The sequence below is a fragment of the Varanus komodoensis genome, unplaced genomic scaffold (assembly GCF_004798865.1).
Source record: "Varanus komodoensis strain SLA01 unplaced genomic scaffold, ASM479886v1 scaffold160, whole genome shotgun sequence".
In the NCBI taxonomy this organism is placed as follows: Eukaryota; Metazoa; Chordata; class Lepidosauria; order Squamata; family Varanidae; genus Varanus; species Varanus komodoensis.
In genome coordinates this window covers 27,409-53,268 of record NW_025335469.1, presented here as the reverse complement: position 1 = coordinate 53,268, position 25,860 = coordinate 27,409, and the positions used below count along the sequence as shown (strand labels likewise).

Below are 25,860 nucleotides of genomic sequence, written 5' to 3'. Positions count from 1 at the left end.
CTCTCTCGCATATATTTCGTATGCATCTCAGTGCAGTGGGGATATTGGAAGTTATTTTTTCTGAGACGTCTGAAGAAAGTGGCACCTGAGGAAGGAAACAGATTTTTTTCCTGACATGTGTTGGGCGGAAGTATTAAGTTCTTCTGAAACCTGATAACTTTACACCTTTTTGTTTTGTGAGACATAAATGCCTCCCTCTCTTGATGAGTCTTTCAAAACCCTTCAGGGCCACCAAATGATCTGTGCTCTATACTCCCTCCAGAGAATTGTGTAGTATAAGCATGAATCACCTCCTTCCACTGCTCCTCCATGCAGGAGGCCTTCTTTCTGCGACATCCAAAGCTACCTATGCAAATGAGCTGTGCACTGGCGCTTCCCTGGCACGATCTGGGTTCTAGCACCTGGGAAAAACCTACACAGACAACACAGAAATGGATAGAATGCTGCTTCTGTTGATGCAGCTTAAAATTACATTAACGTTATTAGCAGCCACACTGCTCTGATCAGGTGCCCACAGCCACAAAGCACAACATAATGGCGTCTTTCCTAACACACTTCCACTTCCTCTGCCGCACCAGGGCACGCCACAAAGGCCACATAATGAAATGACTTGCTGAGCCTGCTCAGCACCTGGATGGGAACCACTGGGCCTTCCTTTCCAGAAAGTGAATGGGATGGCAGAGCTTGACTGAGAAAAGCTGAAACTCCAGACATTTCAATGATAATTCCAAAGTAAGTTACTAATGCTGTTGTAAAAAGTTAGAAGTTTGATAAAGCATCAACCCGGAAGTGGAACAGTCCCAGAAACTTTGTCTTTTCCCCTCCCAGGATTGTCCTACAATACCTTCAAACTGGTCCTGAAAATTATTTACAAGCAAGCATTTCTGAATGAAACCCTTGACTCTCTTTGCAGGTCTGAAGAAGCTTTGAGCAGCTGCTGCTGCCACTGCCTCTTTCTGATACCTGAAAGATGATTCAGTTTAAGGAATAGTTAAAGGAGAACCAAAAGTTTGTTGCCTGAAGGCAAAGAATCCAAGAGTTGGTGAGAACCATCTAGTCTACCACTCAGGAAATCCAGGAACAACATCCTTGGCCTCTGCTTGTTGACCTCCAACAGGGAAGGACCCATACGACCCCTAAGAAATTGGTTTCATGGTTCAATTGTTCTTTCCATTGAGAAGTTTTTCCTAATATTCCATCACAATCTACCTTTCTGTAACAGGAGCCTATGAGATCTTGTCCTGTACTCTGAGGCAAAAGAAAACAAGCCTTTGTCCTCTTCCATGTGATGGAAGGTTTCTAAAGAGTGTTTCATACCTGGCAACTAGTCGTCCCTTCTCTTTTTTTTTTTTTTAATTTTGCCTCCCACCCTAAAATAGAACCCAAACTAGATGAAGAACCCCAAATCAGGTCTGAGTAGTACAAAATAGAATGGATCTATGACTTGCCATGAAGCAGAAACTACGACTCTATTAATATAATTTAAAATAGCTTCTCTTTTTTCTGCAGCTGCACCATGCAGCTAACTCATCTTTGGCCTGTGATCAGTCCCAGTCCTGAGACTTTTAACATCATCTGTTGCCAAACCAGGTATCCCCCATCCTACATGAGCACAATTTTTATCTAAATGCACATTTCTGCATTGTTTCCCCCATTTCGAGTTTCACTCCAGCTTTGGATTCTATCAAGATAATGTTTAATTTTAGCCCAGTATTCTGAGGTGTTTGCTGCTCCTCCCAGTCTTTGTGACATTTGCAAATCTGATAAGGGTTCCCTCCATTCATTTAACTGATAATAAGAGTGGAAAAATATCATGCTCAAGATTTTAGCCCTGTGGCACCCTCTTCAAAAGCTCACTCCTATTTGATGTCTTTCTCAACTATGGCGGCTCTTTTTCTTCAAGAATCTTGTGCATTTGCTCAAAAGGAGCAGTGGTTCTCAACTTTTTTCCTTCCCACTTTGTCTGAAAGTGGGAATGGGGGGAGACAGTAATTTGGGAAGGGGATGAGAGGGAACGGGTGAAAGCTGTTCTCGCTGGACATTTTCCTTTGCATTAAGAAGCCAACCTGCTGACAGCAGCAGTGCATTTCAATGCAAGGCAGAAATGCACAAATGCTACTTCATTATTAGCGATCAACCATCCCTGAGAAAGTGTGTGAATTTGCTTTGTCTGCCCAATATGCCACTAAATTTCCCCCCTATTTTACTGGGGTATAAATGGCCAGTGTGAACTGGAACAATTGCTGACCAGCCACTTCTGGCTCCTGTGTGCCTTAGCTATTTTCCAGTGCACACACTTTCTTCTCTCTGCCTGCAAAGACTGTAGTTGAATCTGAATGCTTTCCTGCAGGAAAAAAAAAACATTTTTGCTGAGTTCTCTAAATCTTTGCCTCTTTGCAGGCTTTATTCTATTGCCCCTAGCCATCCCCCTCCCTCAGAGATAGGCCAAGTCACTGACTGCTCCCCCACTCCACTTACCCAAAAGTAGCATCTTTCTTTCTTCTTTCTTTCCGTTTTCAGCTGGTTGGGAAGCAGCAGGACTCCACCCCCCCACCCTCTTTTATTCTAGACACGGGGGAAAAAAGCAGAAGCGATGGCTTGGAAACAGAACTGCCTTCCAGATACTCACATTCTTACTGTAAAAACTATGAACGAAACATTTTGTAAAATAATCTGTCACATCTGTGAATCTTGGCAGTTTGGATTGTGTCCAAGGGTACTGCATTGCCGATCCCAGCTTTAAGGGACCACAATTGGCCCGCAGCTTCCAATTCTGAGAATGTAAGACATTTCTTCATTTCAGCAATATAATTTACAGAGGAAGGATCAATTTGTGGCTACTGCTGGGCCACTGTTTAACAGTGGGGAGGCAGAAGTCCTTGCTGATCTACCGCACATGGCATCAGAAGAGCCCAGCTGGCTCAGACAAGGGACCATCCAGTCCAGCATTCAGTAGCCAAACAAGCTGCCCGCAGGATCCCACAACCTGGATATGAGTACAACCATGTCATCCTGCTCATGTTCCCCAGCAGCTGCTGTGCAAAGGCAAGCCACCTCTGATACAAGAGATGGCATCTCGCCATCAAGACTGGTAGCCCCTGCAAGACCACACTGTTGGCTGTCACATCTCATTGCAATGAATTCCACAATTACGTGCATGCGAAGCAGTGTGTGTGCGTCCTGAATCTCCACCAATCAGCTTCATGGGATAACCCTGCTGGGCTCCAGCATTACCACGGAGGGAAATTGCCTCCCTCTTCACTTCCTCCACAGCACGCATAATTTTCTGCACTGCCATTATCTCTCTCCTACTCTTGGATGCACACTTGAACACAGTGGGGAGGTCTGAAAGCATAAGGGAAGCTGAGAGCAATGGCTCCAAAAGGCCAGGCTGTCTCACTGGGCTGGTCTAGGCGGCCACCCAAAGAGGAATGGTCGAAGCAGAGACACCAGACTAAGATGCATACATCCTCACCATCAGGTGAAGGAATGGATCTCTCTAATGGTGATGGAACCAGAAAAACCCCTGCAGGGCAGCTACTGGGCAACAGCAGAAGCTTAAGGCTGCACTGGCAGAAGATCTTTCACAGATAATGGCAGTGAGGGTCAAGCTAACTCTGCTTAGTATTGCTCTGAAGAAGATAATGGTTAACCATCTTTCATAGAACCATAGAGTAGTAGAGTTGGAAGGGGCAAGAAGGCCACTGGGTCCAGTTCCCTGCTGTTGCAGGGCACTAAGTTACACATTCCACTCAGGTGACTGTCCAGACATTTTAGAAACATCATAGAAAAAAGGGACCTCCTGGGCCATCTAGTCTGACCTCCGGCACCAGCCGGCTCCACTCACGACACGCCCACCATGTGCACGTACAGCCAGAGAGGGAATGTCTCCAGAGAGAGAGAGCCTACAACTTTCTCAGATAATAGGTTCCATGGTCGTCCTGCTTTGACAGTGAGGAAATTCTTCCTGCTATCTAGTCTAATCCGGTTTCTTTTAACTTAAGGCTATTATTCTGTGTCTGGAATGAACGAGATCTTGTCCTTTCCCTTTATGACAGCCTTTCAGGTACTTGTAGAATCTTCTTACCTTGAAAACCCTATGATGAAACTATACAAGATGAACAAGGGACAGTGCCAGAAGATGCGACCACCCCCAGGTTGGAAGGCACTCAGGAAGCTACTTGTTGTTGTTGTTGGGCGTGACCCCAAGGACAACATTCCTCCAGGCCTTCCTGTCCTCCACCTTCCCCAGGAGTCCACTTAGGCTCACACCGACTGCTTCAGTGACTCCATCCAGCCACCTCATCCTCTGCCGTCCCCTTCATTTGCCATCAGTTGTTCCCAGCATTAGGCTCTTCTCCAGGGATTCCTTCCTTCTCATTAGGTGGCCAAAGTATACTGAAGATGAAACTCAAAACTCAAAGCTACTAGGGAAGAGCTATTAATACCACTGTCACTAATGATGTGACTGGATCAAAACTGAAAAGAAGTCTAATGGCTGATGTGCACAGAGATGAAAGAAAGTCCAAAGCTGCACAACACATACAACTGGAACACATAACATGAGAAGTATGAATCAAGGCAAGCTGGAACCTGTACAGCAGGAAATGGAACAGCTAAACATCACAATACTTGCTGTGAGCGAACTAAAGTGGGCTGGAAAGGGTCATTTTCAGTCAAAAAGGCACAAAATGTTTTACTCTGGAAATGAAAAATCCAGAAGAAATGGAGTGGCTCTGACACTAAGGCAAGCTATAGCACAGGTAGTAGCAGCTATAATACAAAGTCTGACTGAATAACCATCAGAATTTGTGGAAAATCTACCATCGTAACAATCATTCAAGTCTATGCTCCAACAACAGATGCTGATGAAAAAACCCAAAAATGTTTATGCAGGAAGAAGAAAGAGGAAATTGGTAACACAGCAAAATAAGACATGCTGATAAACATGGATGACTGGAAGGCAAAGGTAGGAAGCAAAGCAGAATCAAATGTTGGAAAATTTGGCCTAGGGGTCCTAGATGAAATCAAACCAGAGCTTTCCCTAGGAGCAAAAATGGCAAGATGGGAAAGGAAAATTCCCTGGCGAAGACAATCATCCTAGTGAAAGTTGAGGGCAGAAGAAGAAAGGAAAGAAAAAATACGAGATGGAGTGACTCTACTAGAAAAGCCACAGACTTGAAGTTGGAAGAGCTAAGCAGGACTGTCATGGATGGGACAAGGTGCAGGGCTTTTCTTCATGGGGTCACCTTAAGTCAGAAATGACTTGATGGCACATAACAACAACACATCCTTCCTTCTTGCCCTTTCGCTAAGCTAAATAACTTCCTTTTCCTAATTACAGGAATTGCTCCAACCCCTTGATCATGCTGGTTTCCTTTTTCTGCACTTTTTCCAATACTACAATACCATTTTAGGTGTGGCTATCAGAACGGCATGTCTATTCTAGGTGCAGCCACACCGAGGATTTATGTAATGGCAATATGCTCTTGGTGCTTTTATTTTAAATTCCTTTCTTAATTATGCCTAACATGAAGCTTGCTCCATTCACAGCTTCTACAAGTTACTCACCCTAGCAGCAGATCCAGATTTGCCCATTATGCACAGCAAAAACTTTCCTAGGAGGCATCTTAGGCTTTAACCCTGTATTCACAGATCAAGGAGTAAACCCCATTGAAGTCACTCCATGAATAGGTGACTTCAGGTATGCCTGAATAGGTATGCCTAGGACTGCACTGTTAAGAGGGAAGGACCTATAAAGAACCAAACATAATTTCTCTATTAGCAAAATCCCATTTATGATGAAGCGAAGAGTAGATCATGTCAAAAAGAGCAGAAGAGGGGGAGTAATGCAGCTAGATAATTCTAGATCCTGGACTAATTTTATCCTCCGACCCAAAAAACAAAACAAAAACAAGCCAAGTATATTACTTCACTTGTGATATTACTCCCCCCCCCACCCCACACACACACACTCTTTTAACTTCTTTTATGCTCCTGACAGGTTATAGTAAAACCAACAGATAACCCCCATTTGCCAAAATTGATAAATATTCAATATAGAAAGGATGGTGTAAATGTATGTTTTTGCATTTTAAACTCACTTAAATCATAGCTCTGTTGTCACTACAGGAACAAAAGGCAGGGTATCGCCACAGTAGCAGGAGGCCTTAGAGCACAGGTCCTCAAACTATGGCCCGCCCGCCCGCCGTGATTCAGCCCACCATTTCCATTTATCTGGCCCACCTCAGAGGTTTTGGACTCGCTCAGAGAAGCGGTGCAGGCGTACTCAGTGGGGAGATGGCGGCAGTCGTGGTTGTAATTGAGCAGGAAAGACGGGCATGATCTCAGTCGTGCTTGTGGTGGGAGAAGGGAGATGGCCAAGATCACGCCCGCCTTCCCTGCACAACTGCAATCATGCCTGTCTCTCCCCCCCCCCCCCCCCCCCCCCCCCCCCACCCCTAACCTTTCCCCTTCCCCCCCCCCCCCCCCCCAGCACAATCATGGACATTGTAGCTATGTCCCTTGAATATGGACATGCTTTTCCCCACTTCATCTTGGGCTTCTGCTGCAGCCCGAGCGAGCACAGCAAACACTTTTTAACTTTTAATTATTTTTTAAAATTTTAATTATTTGTAATTAATTTTAAGACTTATTTTAATGCTATTTTTTAATGTGCAGTGTGTATAGGAATTCGTTCGTATTTTTTTCAAACTATAGTCTGGCCCCCCAACAGTCTGAGGGACAGTGAACTGGCCCCTGTTGAAAAAGTCTGAGGACCCCTGCCTTAGAGGGTCCTAGCGGGGGGTTGGGAAGAGGCTTTTGAGAAGAAACATCAAAGGCAACCCCAGGAAATTCCAGGGATGGGCCTGAAAACTAACGCAAAGGGGGGCGCCATATCGGCCTAATTCTCCAGTCGGCAAATATTACATCGGCATCTCTTCCTCCTCCTTGTAGCAGCGCTCCCGCCCTCTCTCTTTCCACCCACCCTATCTCTGGAAATCTGGCTTCTGAGATTTGCGGCATGACCAAAACTGCTCCAGCCAAGGAGTAAGAAAGAGCGTTCGGCCGGTTGGTGCAATGGCAGTTTGCAGAGTCGCTAACGGGTAAACCCCCGGAAATGAAGGCGCAAGGCGGCAGCCGCCCCCGTGAACCTGCCGCAGATGCCCCGGGGCTGCTTTCCGGCCGGGGGAGAATGGAAGAACGCGCAACGGGCTGCAGCAACGAGCGGGGCTTTGCAGGCGGCAGCATTTCGCAGGAGATGCGCCCGCCTTGTGCTGCTGGGCAGCCGCCTCCGCAGGAATCGCGCTGTGCTACCGGCGCGCCTCGCCCCGGGGGCGGCCTCGTCCTTGCAGAGGAGCTCCAGGGGCTCCTAAAGCCTCTCACGAGCTGCTGCTCCTCCCGTCCTTCCCCCATCCGAAGCCTGCATTTCTTGGCTACTTGCACAACTTTTGCCAGGCGCCGGTCTGGCCTGCAGTTCCTTTCCGGAATTCTCGCCCAACGCAGGGAGCAGGAAGCGTCCTTTTTAGATGCGCCCCAGACCTGGATCAGGCCCTGTCTGCAAAAACGGTGCCCGCAGTATAGATTCACTGGGTCCTCGAAATATTCGGGGCAGATGGGACACGGGCTTCATCAGACGCTCAGCTCCCATGGCCCTCTCTTCCCCCACAGGAACAGGAAGAGGGCTGGTTTCGGTTTTGCTTTTAAAAATAGAGCGGGATTTCCTTTTCTCAGACTTCTGACGCCGGGCAGGATCAGGATAGTGAGTTCAAGCCAAGAAGCCTCCAAATCGGTTAAACAGATTTAATTAGTCCATTGAGAAAAGAATTGGCTTGCCCCGAACTGCTGCATAGCACACGGCTTTAGACCAGCACGACTAAGGAACTCACCCGGAACCCGAATGGAGCGGCTGCCTAGAAGTTTGCCCCTTAAATATCATTAAGATCAGTCGCCAGATATATTGCGCCGGGCTTGCTGGAGATGGATGAAGGCGCCTGTGACAGGTTCGTGCAGTCCTATATCCACTTAAAACCTCAGCACAGCTGCAGTCTTAAATCAACCTACCTGCTAAATTCCGCGCGACTTAGTTCTGAGTAAATACGCATTCACTGCTATTTTTAACTCTGTTTAACGTACAGAGATGCTCTGCTTACAGGATATTTTATGCATGTTAATTGCATGCTGAAGGCTGGCCTGGATCCAAAGCCACAAGGCAAGCTATTACTAGATCACACATGCATGAATCAAGTGATATCAACCATGCCACTTAGAAGATCCCTGTTCCAGTTTGTCACCAAGAAGAACCCAGACACAGCAATAAGGATCTAGCAAGTGAATCCATGGCCAGAATCCAGAATTCTTACAGAAAATAAGTTTAATATTGAGAGGGCCTCTGAGCATGTGCAGAATGATTTTCCATTTCTGAGCACTGACATCACCCACTTGCAAAATCACAGGAATGTCACCCCCATAGATCTCTGCACTTCCTTCAAGAATGCATCATTCGTGATCAAGGAACTGCCCTCCATTTTCCTGTCCTGGAAACTCTTGATAAAAATAGATCAACCACTTCTAAAAAACCCCAAATAACCAACACCTCTGTCCTTTTTATTAGAAGGCAAACTTTCCTCTTTCCCATAACTTCTTCCAAAATCTGGCAATCTGTTTTCAATACCAGGGCTAAACCCTAATACTTGAGTGCCTCTGAACATGTGCAGAGCGCTTGTCACTCACCACTGAGTAATTGCAGTCCTTGGGGCTTCTAGGTACTTAGAATTTTGCCTCAGTGTCCCTTTGAGCACATGCCTTTTATTACTATAACTGAAACTGCAACCCCTTTCCTTCTCTACCAAAATCCACTCCTGCTTTCATCTCGCCCATTTTAGCATCCAAAAAATGGTGCCGAGTTGAGATTTTCATTCATCAAAATCAAAAATGAGGAACCTCTATCATGTAAACTCAGTATCTCCCCCAGCCCCATCTTGGGTGAAAAGGTTCCTAATGTTTGAGGGGAGGAAATCAGAAAAACAAGTTTGCATATGTACAAAGCTGTTTGTAGAACATGAACAACATGCAATTAGCTGAGTTTGGAGGAAAAAACACTGGGTAGAGAAACTTCCAAGATGAACCCAAAATATGGGGCAATGGTTGCATAGATCATGAATATTTGTGGCAGGTAGGTCCAACTGTCCGCCTTTCACAGATTCACTGAACAGCAGGGTCAGAAGGGGCCAAGAGGGCCGTCAAGTTCAACCCCATCCTGATCAGATCACGGTCTAATTATTTACTGAATGCATCTAGTGTTGCAATGCATATAACCTCTCGGCAGCTGGTTCCACTGTTGCACTGCTCTCACAGCCAGGAAATTCTTCCTTGCATCTAGCCTGCACTTGGGATACTGTAGTTTAAAATGTGTTGTTCGGTGAGAGCACGACAACCTTCTGTCCCCATTCTGGTGAATTGTGCAGGTAACAGAACAAGCTGATCTGAAGATGAAAGTTCTCAGAGAAAACACTTTATTGCTATTACTTAACTTTTTAAAAGCAAGGAAATAATACTCAGTAAAATCTGCAAGCACCCACAGAAACAAGTAATATATCTGCATTAAGGAAATCAAAGCCTCATCATTCCAATTGAAAGATCATCTCAGAGATTAAAACAAGAACTGGTTTTACACATGGGGATTTCTCCCAATTAATTAGCAACTGATATGGGAATAGCCTAATTCATTGGTTTGTTGCAGCCCTTTCTCACCCATGCAGGTTGAACATTCCTTTCTGTGTAGGGTAAGAAATATTTAAAAAATTAAAAGGACTGGATACCAAAATTCAGAACAAACTAGATTAAAAGCTCCTTTCATTGCAGCATTTTGAAATAATCATGCCTGTGTCATAGAAAAATGAAACGGGAAGGATCACTTTTTCCTAGTCAATGTATTTCCCCCTTTGAAAAGCTCCTGTGCTTTTAAAAATCTCATGACAAACATCTATAAATAGAGATGAAGTCATGGCAGATGCTTTACTTACTGATTTTCTTTCTGACAGATCAATACTCCAGGATTTTCAACCTACTGTGGCTTTAAAAAAAAATCGAGGTTAGAGGAATTATTTTAATGGTACTGGAAAACCCTTGGCCTGCCTGCTTTTGTTTGCATTTCTGCAGACAGACATTTAATGATCTGGAACTGATAAGCTGTCCCCAAAGCCCCAAGACTGTCCCTGTCTGGCTGCTACGGAGCCACCGAAAAAGTGCCACCTAATTCAGGGCAGAGATGGGCTGCTGACAGAGGGAGTTCTCAGGTTTCAGCACTTGAGACTGAGCCCACATTCTCTCACTTGAAAATAAGGTCGGATGCTTTCCCCATCAAAGGTGTCTGTTCGGAACTTAAAGAGAGCTCTGTTATTGTCTGCATCAAAGAAGTCCACACTGCCCCCTTCATAATTCAGGACTACGAGGATCTTCTTGAGGTTGTTGCTCAGGCTCAGAAGGGTTGGTTCAGGGAAAGTTAAGGCCAAGACATCCTGGGCTGAGAATGTGCCACTGTAGGGCTTCCCCAGAGCCCAGGTCCCTTCTTCGGGATTAAGGAGTGTACGCCCCCTCCTCACTGTTTCCACTGTGGCCCCCACAGCCCAGCTTCCGGTCCCCGACACTTCCACCACCCACCAATGGACTCCTGAAACTAGTTTCTCACAGCCCAGGACGCAGGGCTCCCAGAAAAATCGCGAGGGGTTAACCAGCATCTTCTTCCTCCACCATTCACTCTTCTTTTTCGACGTTAGCTTCACATCCTTCATGTCCATCGACACCACAAGATGGGGATGTGCCGTGTACACATCCAGAATCACATCCACTGCAGGAGGGGAAGGAGGGAGGGAAGAGAGTGGATGGCGACAGAAAAAAGATGAGTTGCAGTTGCTGGAGAGTAACTTACAAAATATCCTTCCTGAACACTACATCTGAATCAAGTTAGGATGCATGGCAAAAAAAGGAGGTGAAGTGTGAAACCGAGTAAGTGGGGCTATCAAACATTTCCTCACACCAAGATGGGTATAAAACAGGGTTTGCTTATTATTACATTCCTATCCCACTTTTGTCCTCTTGCCGGGAACTCAAGGTAGCTGCCAATGGCTTTCAGTATTTAATGAACGGATGAGGTCTGTTTCTTATGTAACACTCTTGACCAAACTAGGTTCCATCCGTAGGTCAGTTCCCACATACCCACCCTGCCCAGATCATCCTAACCATTGTCTCTGAACAAGACAGCCTTGTGATAGTCCATGCCTTGTGGAAGAAAGAGAGAAATCAACCAGATTTTTTCAGAAGTTCAGCTGTCTGCCTAATGCCACTCCTTCTGATAACTGGACAAAGGGCTGCTCCTGCTGAGCTCCTGCCCGCCATCAACAGTTCCCATCTGTCTCTTTACTTACTATATTGCCCAGTGGAACAGTGGAAGGAAATGCTGAGATGCTTTCATAAATTTACCTTTATTCATGGACTGCATCTGGGAATCCGCTATGGGAAGAGAAGGGTGAGAAATTGAGAACCAAGTCATAAAAGAAATGAAAAAGTAACTCTCATACCAAGTACAATGACATTATTTAAATGAGGGAGAGAGTGATTATTTTCTGTATGATCTCCAAAAGATTCTTCAACAAAGTTAGTGCTTTCTGACTGTGTATCCAACAAGAATCATCTCCGCTGAAAACTGTTCCTTCTGCATCAGTCCTAGAGCATTTGTTCCAATTCTGCCTGAGAGATCCTGTTTTGTGGAAGGAAAGGTGGCAGGTTCCAGTTCAAGTTATTTCAAGTGTGGTAGCTATGCTGAGGAAGGACTGCATAACCCATCCCATGTTGCATCAAATCCTCTCCTCTCCACCAAACAAGGTCATTGAATTTGCTCTGTCAACCATCCTTTGAGATGTCTGTTGCTAATATTTATTTATTTAGGCTATTTTTATCCAGTCCTATTCCAAATGGCTTGAAACTCAACATTAAGAAAACTAAGATCATGGCATCCGGCCTTTGAATTGTGGTGCTGGCGGAGACTCCTGCAAGTCCCTTGGACCGCAAGGCGATCAAACCAGTCAGTCCTAGAGGAGATCAACCCTGGCTGCTCTTGAGAAGGCCAGATCCTGAAGATGAAACTCAAATACTTTGGCCACCTAATGAGAAGGAAGGACTCCCTGGAGAAGAGCCTAATGCTGGGAACAATAGACAGCAAAAGAAGAAGGGGACGGTGGAGGATGAGGTGGCTGGGTGGAGTCACTGAAGCAGTCAGCATGAGCTTAGGTGGACTCCGGGGGATGGTGGAGGACAGGAGAGCCTGGAGGAATGTTGTTCATGGGGTCGCGATGGGTCAGACACAACTTCGCGACTAACAACAACAAATTCCAAATGTCTCTGAACGGCTTACAATGTGACAAACAAATAAATACAGCAATCAATAACAAAATAAAATACATCTGAGGATATTAATAAAACCAGATTAAAATATTTAAACTTTAAAATATTGAGTAAATTAATAGGTTTTAACCTGGCGCCAAAAAGCATATAAAGTTGGCACCAGGCGAACCTCTCTGGGGAGCGCATCCCACAGTCAGAGCGCCACTGCAGAGAAAGCCCTCCTCCGGGTGTTCACTCTCCAGAATAATCTAGAATACAATGGCTCTCATTCAGGATCTGATTCTGAAGGAGGGAAGCTGACCCAGCTTACATTACCCAAAATTTAGAAGGAAGATCTGGGGGATGCTGTTTGAAGGTGCCAGGCTGGGTTGGATGCTGAAGGCCAAAGACAGCAAAGGCTGGGAGAGCAAGTGATGAGCAGCGGCTGAAATACATCCAGCAAGACAGGGCTGACAGTGCATGGGACACATCCACACACACGACACTTGTGCAATCATAACCAAAAGGCACTGCAGTTTGGTGGCACCGCATAGAGAAGGGCCTGGGTTCAAACCCTGGAATCTGCAGGTAGGGCTGGAAAGACACTTGCCCAAAATCCTGCACTGCCAGCCAGTGCTGACATGGGCCAGTACCTTAGGCAGTAGGAGGACTGTGTACAAGGGATGACATCATCATCATTACATTACATTACATTACATTACATTACATTACATTTCTATACTGCCTGTAGCTGAAGTTCTCTGGGCAGTTCACAACATTTAGGGCAGCTTTCTATTTGTTAACTGCAGAGTGAGGAACATCTGTATTTTGCTGGAAGCAACTCATTTTCTCCTCAAACTATTCTGCCAAATAAGGCACTTGTGAGCAACTAAGTCTACCTCCTGGAGGGTTCAGCTGGAGAAAACCTCAAGCCATTTGGAAGAACCCCGCTGGATGATGCCATGAGGATGTGGCAGTAGCCACAAAGTACTGTTTCCAACAGGAACTGATGATCAGTTCTCCCTTGTGCTCAGCCACAATTCTCACTTGTGCCTGGTCTTACACCATTTGTGTTCCTGTTTTCTCCCCGAGTGTCTCTGGTCCGTGCATAAACCAAGAGTCCACCTGTACTGCCAGCAGAAGAAGCCAGTCATATCTAACACTCCAGCCCTGTCCATTTCCCAAAGAACAACTGCGGTTTTGACATTAGGGCCCATCAGAAAATCCCAAGGGACTCCCAGCAATCCATGAGCGTCCATCAGTCCATAGGCTGCCACATTCCTATTCATCATCCACAGCCCCTGCACTGAGGCTTCTGGTTTTGCTCCTCCTCCTTCTCAGTGCTGAACAGCCAAACCACTCAGGGTGGTTCACAGCAATTCCTAAGTATACTTGTACACATTATGGTATTAGGGCTGATTAGGCAGATTAGAAACTATTGGGCAGATTAGAAATGTATTAAATAAAAAACAAGATTTCTATTACTTTCTGTACAATTTAACTCTATTTTGCCTGGTTTATTCTTCCTGTTTTAATTATTTTTGTAAACTCCCTTGAGTGTTTTGCTAGAATAAAGATTAATTTATACATGTTTATAAATATATTGTAATTATAAAGTTAGTCAGACCATAGTGCACAAAGCAACTTGTCCTACTTTACCTGAAATACAGTCTTACACTCAATTTCTCATTGCTAGGCATGTAAATTGGGAGTAAACCCCCTTGCCAAGGTAAAATTTAAACTAAACAGTACTGTTCATGTAAAATGGTAAGGAGATATAGCTAAGAGTAAGGGGAAGTGACACTGGTTCCCCAGGACTAGCAGAAGGCTCTCTCCTAGGCTCCAACTCATGCAGCATCTTCCATCACCTCTTTTTTCAGTCCCGTAATTACGATTACCTGTTTCTAGTGCGTGTTCCAACCTTCGCAGACTCCAAGCTTGCTCTAGAGACTCTGTTGCAGATAGGAGAAAGTGATAAAATTACTCAGACCATCATACATGGAGCAACAGACCTTTTCGTAACAGACCAAAAGGCCCTGCACTCTCACATACGGAAAACTCCCCATTTAGATCTGCATTACGAGTATGCTGCTTCTGCAACTCATATCATTTGTTTGCAGAGGCTGTTTCAAAGGTATTCACACAAGGAAACGAAGCGAAAGGGTGAGCAGCAGATGGGGATTCACTCAAGTCTCACAGAGTCTTTCTCAGAAAAAGGTGAGATTCACTCCACATAGTTGCTCCTCCTGACTGGGAAGGGAGGGGGAGGGAAGCAAATATTGTCCATGCAAGATCTTTCACGCACCACCCTCGGAATGGTACAAGAGATATCTTTTGGCCATCAAAAAGTGTCCTCAAACGGAGTAGAAATTTCCATGATCACAACTCACACTGGGCATGCTGAGGGAAGAGAGCTGCTCCCTCTGAAGGCATCAGGGATCCTTGCCTACAGGGGAATTCTTGAGTGAGCAGAGCAGGTACATCAAAAGCAGGCTGCCCCCTTCTTCAGGAATTGACAGGGTGGTGGTCAAGCCTTGGTTCCAATGGCTCATATGTGGAGAAGAAACTCCCTTTTCCCCTTCTTAAAATTTCTCACCTCCCCCTCAAAAGAACCACCAACCAGGAATGGAGGCAAAAGGGTGATTAATAATTCTTACAGTGCCTCTTCCGACTTTGAGAAACCTTCCAGTTCCCCTTTTAAAAAGGATCAAACCAGAACTGGGGCAAACCCAGACACACACACCTGCTTCTTCCACAGTACCTTTATAGTCCTCAACAGCCTTTCGGTAAAGAGAACCTTTCTGAGACACAACACCATGCATATCTTCCACAGTGAGAGAAGGATCCAGTTCTTTCTTTCCTAAAGGTTTCCCGTAACTGGAAAGAAATATGGTTCAGATTTTAAAAAAGCTAATAGGACATATTTCTCATGCAAACTTGTAGCACCTAAGTGCAGGTTGGGTTCTCATTCAAGATTTAATCCAGGTAGACGTGCAACCAGCAATTCTAAAGTTTAAGTTACTCTAAACAACTTCCGATTCAACCAATTTCACCCTAGTGAGGGGAGAGAGGTGGGCAGCCTTTTGTAGATTCTCTCTCATGCCCTTTGGATGACACAGATTGGATTAGGAAGTTTGTGGAAGGATTCAGAATTTCTGTATCAAGTATCAGGATGCCCTTAACACAGAAGATAAAACCCCAAGTTCTCTAGTCTCATGTTAATTTCTTTGCTGCCCTTCATGGGAAATGGAGTGGGTGCAAACAGAACAGATATGAGGAGTGCTGGTAGACATGCCACAGAGGGGTAGAGCAATTCAGCAGGAGGGCAGATAGACAGAAGTTCTGTATTGTTGGAAAAGGTATCGTCGGATAAAAGGGCTTAACGTAACATGTGACTGGGAAAGACCTCCATGTAAGAAATGGAGAGGTGGTTTCAGTCAAAGTATACAGCATTTACAGCTTTCCTCAGTATAAAGTAAGATGAATGGACAGCTTGTTGCCTTCTAAACATTTTGGCTTCCATTTTTCATCACCCTTCAATCTTAGCTATGCTGGCTCATAGGAACTGTAGCCCAAAGTATCTGAAGTGATGCCCCTAATATAAGGCAGTGTGTGATCCCCACCATTCATACCCAAAGCCCTTTGTTCCCTGAGGACTAGTACTACCATCTTTGATAGCTACCATCAAGGTGTATCGAAGTATTAGGGTTAAAAGCTCCCATCTCCTCCCAAGAATCAGGAATGTCTCAGATCATAAGTATGTAGAGAAGTCTCATATTCCAGAAGAAAGAAATTAGCAATCCTTCACAGCATCACCCTCATAAAATATGTTTCTAATGACCGATAGCATGCAAAACACTTTTATGGACTTGTTTTTCTGTTGGTTGTTCTAGGTTATTTTTTTAATGATGCAAAAGTTGCTCCACAGTGGGGGAAATGAAGGGGGGGGGTGAGAAAAAGCAGAGCACCACCAACTCCAAATTAGAAACCAGTAGATAGACAAAAAAGGCCGTGATATGAACCACATTCTACACAGTGAGAAGATAATTTGCTTCCATTAGTTCTCCTAGTGTGACCATAACTCTCCCACTGAGAGAGGAAGGAAAACAGAAGGGAGCAAGGGTCGCATACCTACTCCAGGCACTTCTGCTGTCCTGAAAGAAAGAAAGGAGTCTCAGCTTATCAGCCAGAACAAACAGGATTTCTTCCTGCTTCTGCGGAGCTCCTTTCGCCCCTTCCTTCTTACAGACAACACCCCAATGTTCTCAGAGTCACACCCTCTTTATTCTAAGATATTTGCCCCTGCCCCTCTGTTCTCAGCCTCACCTGCAGGAATTTACTTGTTGACTGTTGGCACGTCTCCTCTATCTCCGTGGTCAGCTCACTGAGCAGAGCGATCTTGACAGACATTTTGGCAAAGTCTTCTTCCAGCCCGTGCTTTGCCTCTTCCTTCAGCTTTTCCAGCTGATCTAGCCAGAGGCGTTGTTTCTCCTCAAGAAATGTCAGCAGTCCCTCAAACGCCCCTTTGTCCTTCTCTTCTTCTTTTTCCATTTGTTTCTTGGGGTGGGGAAATATTTATTTATTTAAAGGTTTTATATGCCGTTCCGAGGCTATATAGCAAGGGGACGGCTCACAGAAATGAATAAATACAATACAAATAACAATTACAATTAAAACCCGGAAACACCCTGGCTGCACAATTAAAACCTATAAATATTAAACATTAAAATATTGTTTGAATAAAAAGGTCTTGGCCTGGCACCAAAAAACAAGTAACAGTATCAGGCGGACCTTTCTGGGGAGTGCATTCCATAAGTGGGGCGCCACTGCAGAGAAGGCCCTCCTCCGGGTACTTTGCCTCCTGATATCTCTCACGGAGGGTTCCCGGAGAAGGGCCTCTGTCGCCGATCTCAAGGGGTGGGAGGGCAAATATGGACGCAGGCGTTCCTTTAGGTATCCAGGTCCCAAGCTGTTAAGGCTTTATAGGTGATTACCAACACCTTGAATTGAGCCCAGACATCGACAGGAAGCCAGTGAAGCTGATAGAGGACTGGGGTTATATGAGAACAACGCCCAGTCCCCATCAGCAACCTGGCTGCTCTATTTTGCACCATCTGAAGTATCCGGACTGTCTTCAAGGGCAGCCCCACGTAAAGTGTGTTACAGAAATCCAACCGGGAAGTAACCAATGCATGCATCACTGTCGCTAGGCAGTCATCCTCCAGGTAGGGACGCAGCTGATGAATTAGCCGAAGCTGATGGAAAGCGCTCCTCACCACCGCCAACACTTGAGCTTCCAAAGTCTGCTCTGGGTCGAGGAGCACCCCCAAGCTGCGGACCCTGTCCTTTAGAGGGAGTGCAACCCCATTTAGGACAAGATCCAAGTCACCTACCCAGGAGTTCGAACCACCCACCAGCAGGACCTCCGTCTTGTCTGGACTGAATATATGGAAATATATGAAATATATGGAAATTAGAGGAGGGCCAGAGGTACAATACGATACTCAGTCAAGGGACCTTAGATAGGCACCCATGACAACAACAGTGGCCATTCATAAAAGTGGAGGGTACAGAATGAAGAGTGAGGGGTTGCCCTCCGGCAGCCATTTTCTTCAGGTTCAAAAAGGCAAGTTGTGTGTCTTGGTGCTCTCAGACTTCCACTTCTCTGTTGTACTTAAATTTTTTGAGAAAATTACTTTTTTCCCCCCATCAAACCAGTTTGCCTTCTGGAAAAATGAGAACCTGGCAACCAACCATGTCCATGACAATCATTCTATGACTGGCCAAACCCCCGGGGAATTCATTCTGTAAAAGCATCATGGCGAAATGCAAGATGTACCAACTGACCCACAAAAAGATTGGAAACCCCTGTTGATACATACACACATGCATGTAAAGGACAGAAAATGGCCTTTTTCTTCACTGATGGAGGAGCATGAGGAGTTTAGCCATCAACACAAAGCTGTAAGAATATGCCAGCCATTAACATGAGTCACCTACCAGAATTTCCTGCCTTCTAAGCTCTGCAGCTTCTTTCTTGTCTGAAAACTGTTGAAATGTTTTCTTCAGAATTTCCAAACAGATATTTACGTCTCCCTGCAGCAACAGAAAGAGCTTCCTTTCCTTCAGGAATCCACACCATCTGGTGCCAGTCAATGATTTTTATTTTTTTTTTTTTAGTAAATTATGGTTCATCAGAAAGTGCAGGTCTAGCAGCTGATTTCAAGAGCTGTATGCTGAAGTCCTGAGGGCCCTTGTGCCCAATGCCCTCACCCAAATCTTTTAGGCTATTCTACCTGTCTGGGTCAGAAACACAGCTGGGTTTGATCTTCTTGGACTCTCTCGCAAAGGATTAATGGTAACAGCCTTAAAGCAGCAGGCCCTCCGTGGTGTTCAAACCCAACAAATGCTTGGTCTTGCCACTCACTGGAGCTGCCCTGATTTAGGGGGAGGAGGGTTGGAAGGTAGCCTGCTTTAGGGCCACCTGATGAGTTTTAGCCAGAGGCAAGATTTGAACTCAGGGCCAACTCAGCAGCTGCTCAACAATGATATATTACCCACTATACATACCAGGCCTGTGTCGGCACTGCCCGTTTGCCACTCCCGGCATCCAGATGGTGCAAAAACTGGTAAGGGTCTCTGCACCAGAACAATGGACAGACTCTCCAGTCTGGCAGGAAATCCCACCAATACGGGTGATGACTTTAATGGGACATCCTGTTCCTATCCCTCCACAGAAAATAAACTTCATGGGCCGCCAGGGGCACAGACCTGCCACTCCAGAGGGCCAGCTTTGAAGCCCAGCCTTGCAGGGCCACCACGTGCTTCCCAGGTCCATTCCCCAGAACTGCTCCCCTTGAAACCCTAGACCAGCCCTCCCCAAACTTTTTAGGTCATGGAACCTTCCTGAAGACTTTTTTCCCCTGCAGAACCCGAACTCTGACTTTCACTAAGCATTGTGAACCAGCAACGTTCTTCCTTCTTTCATCTGCTCCTATTGCCTGAGTGCTTTGCATAATGGAGAAGATTTGGAAATAAAGAGAAATTTTAAATATAACGAATGAATAAAGTAATTATATATTAATATCCCAAATGAATTCTTTCCATTATTCCCAACACTATATAATAGAGTCCTGGCAACCAAATGACGTGATGCATTTCCTTATTTGCTGCTTGGATGCAACAGACAGATGAATAGTTAGAAACATAGCGAATCAGAAGGGGTCTCCTGGGTCATCTAGTCTGACCCCCGCTCCAGCCAGCTCTGCTCATGTACTCCAACATGTGGTTTTCCAATCTTTCCTTGAACACCCTCACTGATGGGGCCTCCACCACCGCCCTTGGAAGCTCATTCCATATCCTAGGGGTCCAAACATCAGGAAGTACTTCCTGACATTCAACTGAAGCTTGGTTCCTTGAGCCTTACCCCACCGGAACATGTTCTGCTCTTCACTGCAGGGAAAAACAGGTCATGGCCCTTCTCCACATGACATCCTCTAGTTGGCCTCTTGTGGTTTTATTTTAAAAATATGTTTTAAATTTGATTTTGGGGAATTTTTTCAGAACCTGTATGACGCTTTTTGTGGAACTCTAGGGTTCTGCAGAACACAGTTTGGGAACTGCTGCCCTAGAGAACAGCTGCTGGTCAAGGCTGACAGCACTGGGCTCCAAGGTACCCAACAGTACAAGGCAGCTTCTGATGTTCCTAAAGGCCCAGCAGAGCTATGGAGAACTGGCACATCCAGATAATCCTAGCACCTTAAAATGGTGCCTGCCCAGTCAGCTGACTTCACTCAGCCACCTCTCCAGCTAGAAGGACGAGTGCCCAGCAGAGCCTTGGAGAACCACAGAAACAGCTGTGGATGCTGGGGCCAGGTTCAGAGAGTGGGGGAGATATGGCCCATGGACCAGAGGTTTTTCATCCTTCCAAGGCATCCACACAGAACCCTCCAAGAAGGAAACGAAGGTATTCCCCTTCTCCACCTACCTTGGTTTCTTGGGAAGCCTCTTCCGTAGGAACCGAACTGTGGTCTTGGTGCTCTTTGGACTTGTCAGATGACACATAGATCAGGGCTTGACCCTCCTCGCAGACGACCTTCAGGGGCTCCTGCTGTACTGCACACTCTCTGCTCTCGTCTTTCCTGTATTTGTCCTCCTGAAGTCGCTTGACCAGCTCAACAAACTTTGCCAGCTTCCAGTTTGGCATGAAGCTCCTATACCGGACCGCCGCTCTACACTGAGGGCAGGATGAGTCTGCGCTCGTCTCTTCCCAGAACTGGATCAGGCAGTCTTGGCAGAAATTGTCCCCACAGTCCACCATCACAGGGACTTTGAAGGGCTCCAGGCAAAGGGGACAAGTTGTTTCATACACAAACTCCTGGAGGAGGGGATCAGCTGCCATTCTCTGAAACACAAGAACAGCCTCAGCTGGTCGAGCAGAACCAGCAGCTAAAGGGATCCGTCTGAGAAGCCCAGAAGGACACCGGTGCAATGAACCCACTTCTGTTCCAAGCAGCTGATATTTCAGAGACCTGGCACGTACTGCCCTTTTGAGAGCCTCTCCCAGCGTGGGCCTGTCCAGATGTGTTGGACTACAGACACCATCAGCCCCACCTGTAGAGCAACTGCTGCCTGGGGATGATGGCAGCTGTAGTCCAACTTATCTGGAAGGGCCCAGGGTGGGGAAGGTCCGTGCTATCGCTTATACCCTTTCAGTGTCTTAACTTTCATGACACTGTCCAATTGCCTTTTAAAGCTAAGCTTAAGTAAGGAAATTAGGACAGGCAGGACAAACTTGGAAAAATCAGAGGCTCCAATATGGTTTTCCCTACAATTTCCCAATTAACAGGTTGCCTGCCATTGCTCATTTCTCTCTAAGATTCCCATTTTTGTGTGTATTTTCCTGTCCTTTTCTTTCTGTTAGAATCTTCACATTCCCATTAGTGTTTTATATATATATATATATATATATATATATAAATAAAAACAATCCTGGAGTTTCCCTACCCGTCTTAATTTTTATTCCTTAAGATTTTTTTTTTCAGATATGTTTTTAACTATGCCTGCAAATGAAGATTCGCTAATTTCATCGTTATTTGGGTTCTAAAGAATGATTGTGTACATCTTTGCTGGCCCTTAGGCAACACCGCTGGTTGTACTGAAGTTCCTGGAGAAGTTACTTTCCTGTAGCCTCACCAGCTGCTTTCTAGGAAATGGGTATTGTGATTGGCCATGCATCCATTTTAGGAATGGGCAGGGGCACCTATTTTATGGCAGCCATTCTGTGAGTGAGCCCACAACACTCAAAACTTTCTTTCTCTCTTTCTCTCTTTCTTTCGACAACTTATATGCCACCCCATCGCATGAGCCTCAGGGCGGCTTACAATCATTAAAATCCCATATAAAAACTTGGGAGCAGCCCATGTGCAAAAAAGATTAGGGACTTCTGGGATACTCTGTCTCTATCTGCCCAGCCACTAGTTCGATTTCAATAGTTTGGAATGGTGGATGTGCTTATTCTGTTCATAAACTTATTCTGTTCATAAGCTTATTCACTTCTTTCTTTGAACTGGCCTGAAAGGGCAAGCAGGAGGCAGTTGAGCCTGACTTTGCACGGGGAACTTCTACCAAACTTGCAAACTGAAGACCCTTTTGTTGGTTGTCTCTGTTCGTTAAATCAGTTTTGCTTTCCTCTAAGTCTTGTTGTTTAGGAAAGTGGGAAGTACTCTGCACATGCGCAGGAACTTCACCCTTAGCTATTACTGGGCGTGTTATTCAAATCCAGTATGAAAAAGGGGTTCTGGGACTCCAGCAGAAATGAAACGTGGGGGAGGCAAAGAGGTGTGAGAACAGACACTACCCTGTTGTACGAGGTTTAATGTCAATTTATGGGAGCTCCTCCAGTAAAACATCAGCTTCCTCTGTTCCCACGCCTCCCTACCACCCATTTTCCTTGCAATTTAGCTGAGCGCATCAGGCAAACGGTGGTTTAGCTACCCAACGCGCCCTCCTTCAACCTCAAGGGCTACTGAAAATTACCCGCATTGACCCGCGCCCTCTGCCATTTTAGACTTCTTGCCTACCACTCTGCTGAATTTACGAGCAACTCCCCAATTCCCCGCAAAAAAGGGAAATAGCTTCTCCTTCACACTGGCTTATTTTAATTTTACTCGTAACAAAGGAACACCAAGAGAACACTCACAAAGTCTACTCCCCCTCCGCACTTTTCCCCACGCTTTAATCTGAACCTTGAAGAGAGTCCCAAAATAAACGCTAAGAAATCTGCAAGGTACCTGTTCACTGTTGCTGAGCGAGGACAGCCTGCAAAGAACCCGCTCAAACTTCCAAAATGACTGATTGGGGCGGGGTACCCCGACCTGCGCAGCCTTCTAATAGCTCGGCCGTCCAATCAGGAAGAGAGGAATGAGGTCCGGGCAGGGCTTTCAAGGGCTTAATCCTGCAGCTGCTTTACATAGGGGAAAGTCTAAAGCGCGGATTTCTGACTCGGTCGGTCTAGGTTTTAGTCCCAGCTCAGCTTCGCAACCAACTGTGTGACTCTGGGCCACTCACAAACTCTCAGGCCAACCTACCTCACAGGGTTGTTGTTTTGGGAATAAGACTGAAAGCTGAATTATGTACAACCACTTTGAGTTGGTTGTAACAAAAAAGGCAAAATATAAACCTAATAAATACAAGCCTACAGCTTTCAACATGATGCTGCTAAGAGAATTAAAGGCATTTTTCTGCTTAAACAAGTTGAGACAGTAGAAGGGCTTATAACACGTTGCTGGGAATTGCGGGCCTTTTTTCCTATGGTAAGCAAAACGGTGTGGCTGCCTTGCTCTCTCCTTTTTTGTCCCAGTCCATCTGTTTGCGGGAAGACAGAATTCCTAAAAGAGAATTGAGGAACAGAAGCTGAATATATAGGTTTGAATTCTGCATGCTTGTCTGGGGAGTACCTTCCATGAACATAATAGCCGCTTAGGAAACTATTCTGGCAGTTGTAGGCAACATATAAATATGTGAATATATTTATAAATATATCGGAGTAGACAGGTGCTTTGTAAGTCTGGACAGAGAGAAGGTCTACACTTTAAACTTTTCCATCCTGCAGTTTCCCTTGTGCCTCATTGCACCCCCATGCATGACAGTTAAGCCTTTTCCCTTCCGTGGGCACCAACTGAATTATTTCATTTTTTTAGTCTGCATTGTAGGGGGGTTTATGGGGGAATGGGAACAGCTGTGTGTGGAGGTTTAACCTACAATGTATGGTGGCCCTAATCTAGATTAAAGGCCTTCACACTTAACACTATTTTTTGTAAGGATCAGCTATGGATTTTACATGTGGTGTAACCTCCAAGCTACATGGGATGGCAACAGGCTATTTTATTTAAAGGGAAGATCCACTGAAACCATGTAGAAAATCAAGGAAGAGCAGGAGTACAAAGGAGCATCCAGGTGAGAGCTGTTGATTGTGACCTTCTCCACCTGTACTGTGTGATTGCCAGCAGTCTGCCATTATTCAGAAAGTCCTGATTAATAAAATGCTGAATAGTGTGCAGATCTTACACCTCTAAGGTGTAATTATTGGCAGCAAGAACTTTAAGCCAAATCACTGGAGTTTTGGCCTTGTACCTTTTCCTTTCAGCCCTGCACACCACTAGGACATGAGCCCCGAGAACTTCTCCAGAATGGAATTTGGACCTCTCTGAGAGGATGAAAGCCCTTGCTTCAAAGGATCCACCATCACAGGCTTGTGCGTTTGTGGTACAGAAAAGAGATTCTTCCCTGGCAGGGCTTCTGTCCCTTTAAAAACTGACAGACTTATTTATCTCATACGGTGGTAGTACAATTAGCCAGGAAGTCTGCATGGCTGAAGTGGTTTGGCCGCCTGATATTGCTAGCTCTTTGGTTCACACTCGCACTATCCGTGGTGCACGACAGGGTGCTTTGCACACACCAGGCAGCTAGCGCTAGTCTGCCCGAGTGCCGGCATCCTCCGGTCTCTCTCCACTGCCGTTGCTGCTGACGCTGCAGGTCCAGCACGGAGCTGGTCCCTACACTTTCCACACAGATCACTAGCTTCCCCACGGAGCTGGGTTCCCTGACAGACCAAACACAGAGGTGATGCAGTTTTGTCCCGGTCTATGTTTTTCTGGGTCATTTTTCCTGCGATAGCCACTGATTGTGAAGAACCACTGCTCACCACTAGGCAATCCTACCATTCACTCCCCCTACCATCAAAAATCAACACCCTTTTATTAATATATTTCTTCTAAGGGACCTGGTCATCAGGCATGGGAGAAACAGATCAGACGTATAAGGAAAGTAAATAAAGTCTATTTTATTTAAAAGGAATAAAACAAGACACCTTTTTATTTATGGTTGCTGTTACTTACAGGTTTTATTGTTAGCATTAAAATCAGGGCATGCATTTTAATGTTACCGCTAATCAGGTGTTAGAAACCTCAGTTCCTACCTCAACTTACTTTATCCTTTTTATTTGTTACTCCGTTATGTCCCTGTTTTTTTTTCCTTCCTGCAATGAGTGCAAAGTAGATTATCCAGTTCTCCTCTCCATTCTGTTCTCACAACAGCCCTGTGAGGTGGGTTAGGCTGAGAGTCAGTGACTGGCCAAAGGCACCAGTGAGCTTCATGGCCAAGCAGAAACTGGGACTTGGATCTCTTGAGTCCCAGGTCCAGCCACTGCACCACACTGACTCTAAGTGCAGTGTGTCTCTTATCCAGCTCCATCCTGGTTCTATTTCTATTTATTTGTCCCAGTTAACTCACAGGCCCAGCAACGAGGGCCCAAAAGACGGAGGTCCTGTTGGTGGGTGGTTTGGGACTCGGGATGGGGGACTCGGGCCTTGTCCTAAATGGGGTTGCACTCCCTCTGAGGGACAGGGTTCGCAGCTTAGGAGTGCTCCTCGACCCTGAGCTGTCTTTAGAAGCCCAGGTGACGGTGGTGGCGAGGAGCGCCTTCCTTCAGCTTCGGCTGATACATCAGCTGCGTCCCTTCCTGGAGAACGATTGCCTGGCGACAGTGACACACGCGTTAGTAACTTCCCGATTAGATTTCTGCAATGCGCTCTACGTGGGGCTACCCTTGAAGATGGTCCGGATACTTCAATTGGTGCAGAATAGAGCTGCCAGGCTGTTGACGGGGACTGGGCGTTGTTCTCATATAACCCCAGTTCTCCGTCAGCTCCACTGGCTCCCGATTGAAGTCCGGGCCCAATTCAAGGTGTTGGTTATGACCTATAAAGCCCTCAACGGCTTGGGCCCTGGGTATCTAAAGGAACACTTGCGTCCATGTATGCCCTCCCGCCCCTTGAGATCAGCAACAGATGCCCTTCTCCGGGAACCCTCTGGGAATGATATTAGGAGGGTGAGTACCCGGAGGAGGGCCTTCTCTGCGGTGGCGCCCAATCTATGGAATGCGCTCCCCAGAGAGGTCCGCCTGGCACTGTCGTTATT

The 25,860-nt window shown here is 45.9% G+C and overlaps 1 protein-coding gene across 1 annotated transcript; it reads right to left on the bottom strand.

Moving 5' to 3' along the window:
• Positions 1-10,301: 10,301 nt before the first annotated feature.
• Positions 10,302-20,782, bottom strand: LOC123021432 (zinc finger protein RFP-like). Its single transcript, XM_044426149.1, has 7 exons — positions 20,369-20,782; positions 16,708-16,869; positions 16,513-16,535; positions 15,125-15,258; positions 14,280-14,333; positions 11,482-11,511; positions 10,302-10,849 (listed from the first exon to the last, which is right to left on the bottom strand). Exons 1-7 carry the CDS (start codon positions 20,780-20,782, stop codon positions 10,302-10,304), a joined length of 1,365 nt encoding a protein of 454 aa, XP_044282084.1.
• Between the last annotated feature and the right edge of the window lie 5,078 nt (positions 20,783-25,860).

Excerpts from the sequence above, each read along its gene's own strand:
- LOC123021432 (XM_044426149.1), bottom strand. The coding sequence starts at position 20,782 with ATGGCAGCTGATCCCCTCCTCCAGGAGTTTGTGTATGAAACAACTTGT. Across the intron at positions 15,259-16,512 it reads AGCAGAAGTGCCTGGAGTAG|TTACGGGAAACCTTTAGGAA; the intron begins GTATGCGACCCT and ends ATTTCTTTCCAG. Across the intron at positions 10,850-11,481 it reads GATGCAGTCCATGAATAAAG|TGGATGTGATTCTGGATGTG; the intron begins GTAAATTTATGA and ends CCCCTCCTGCAG.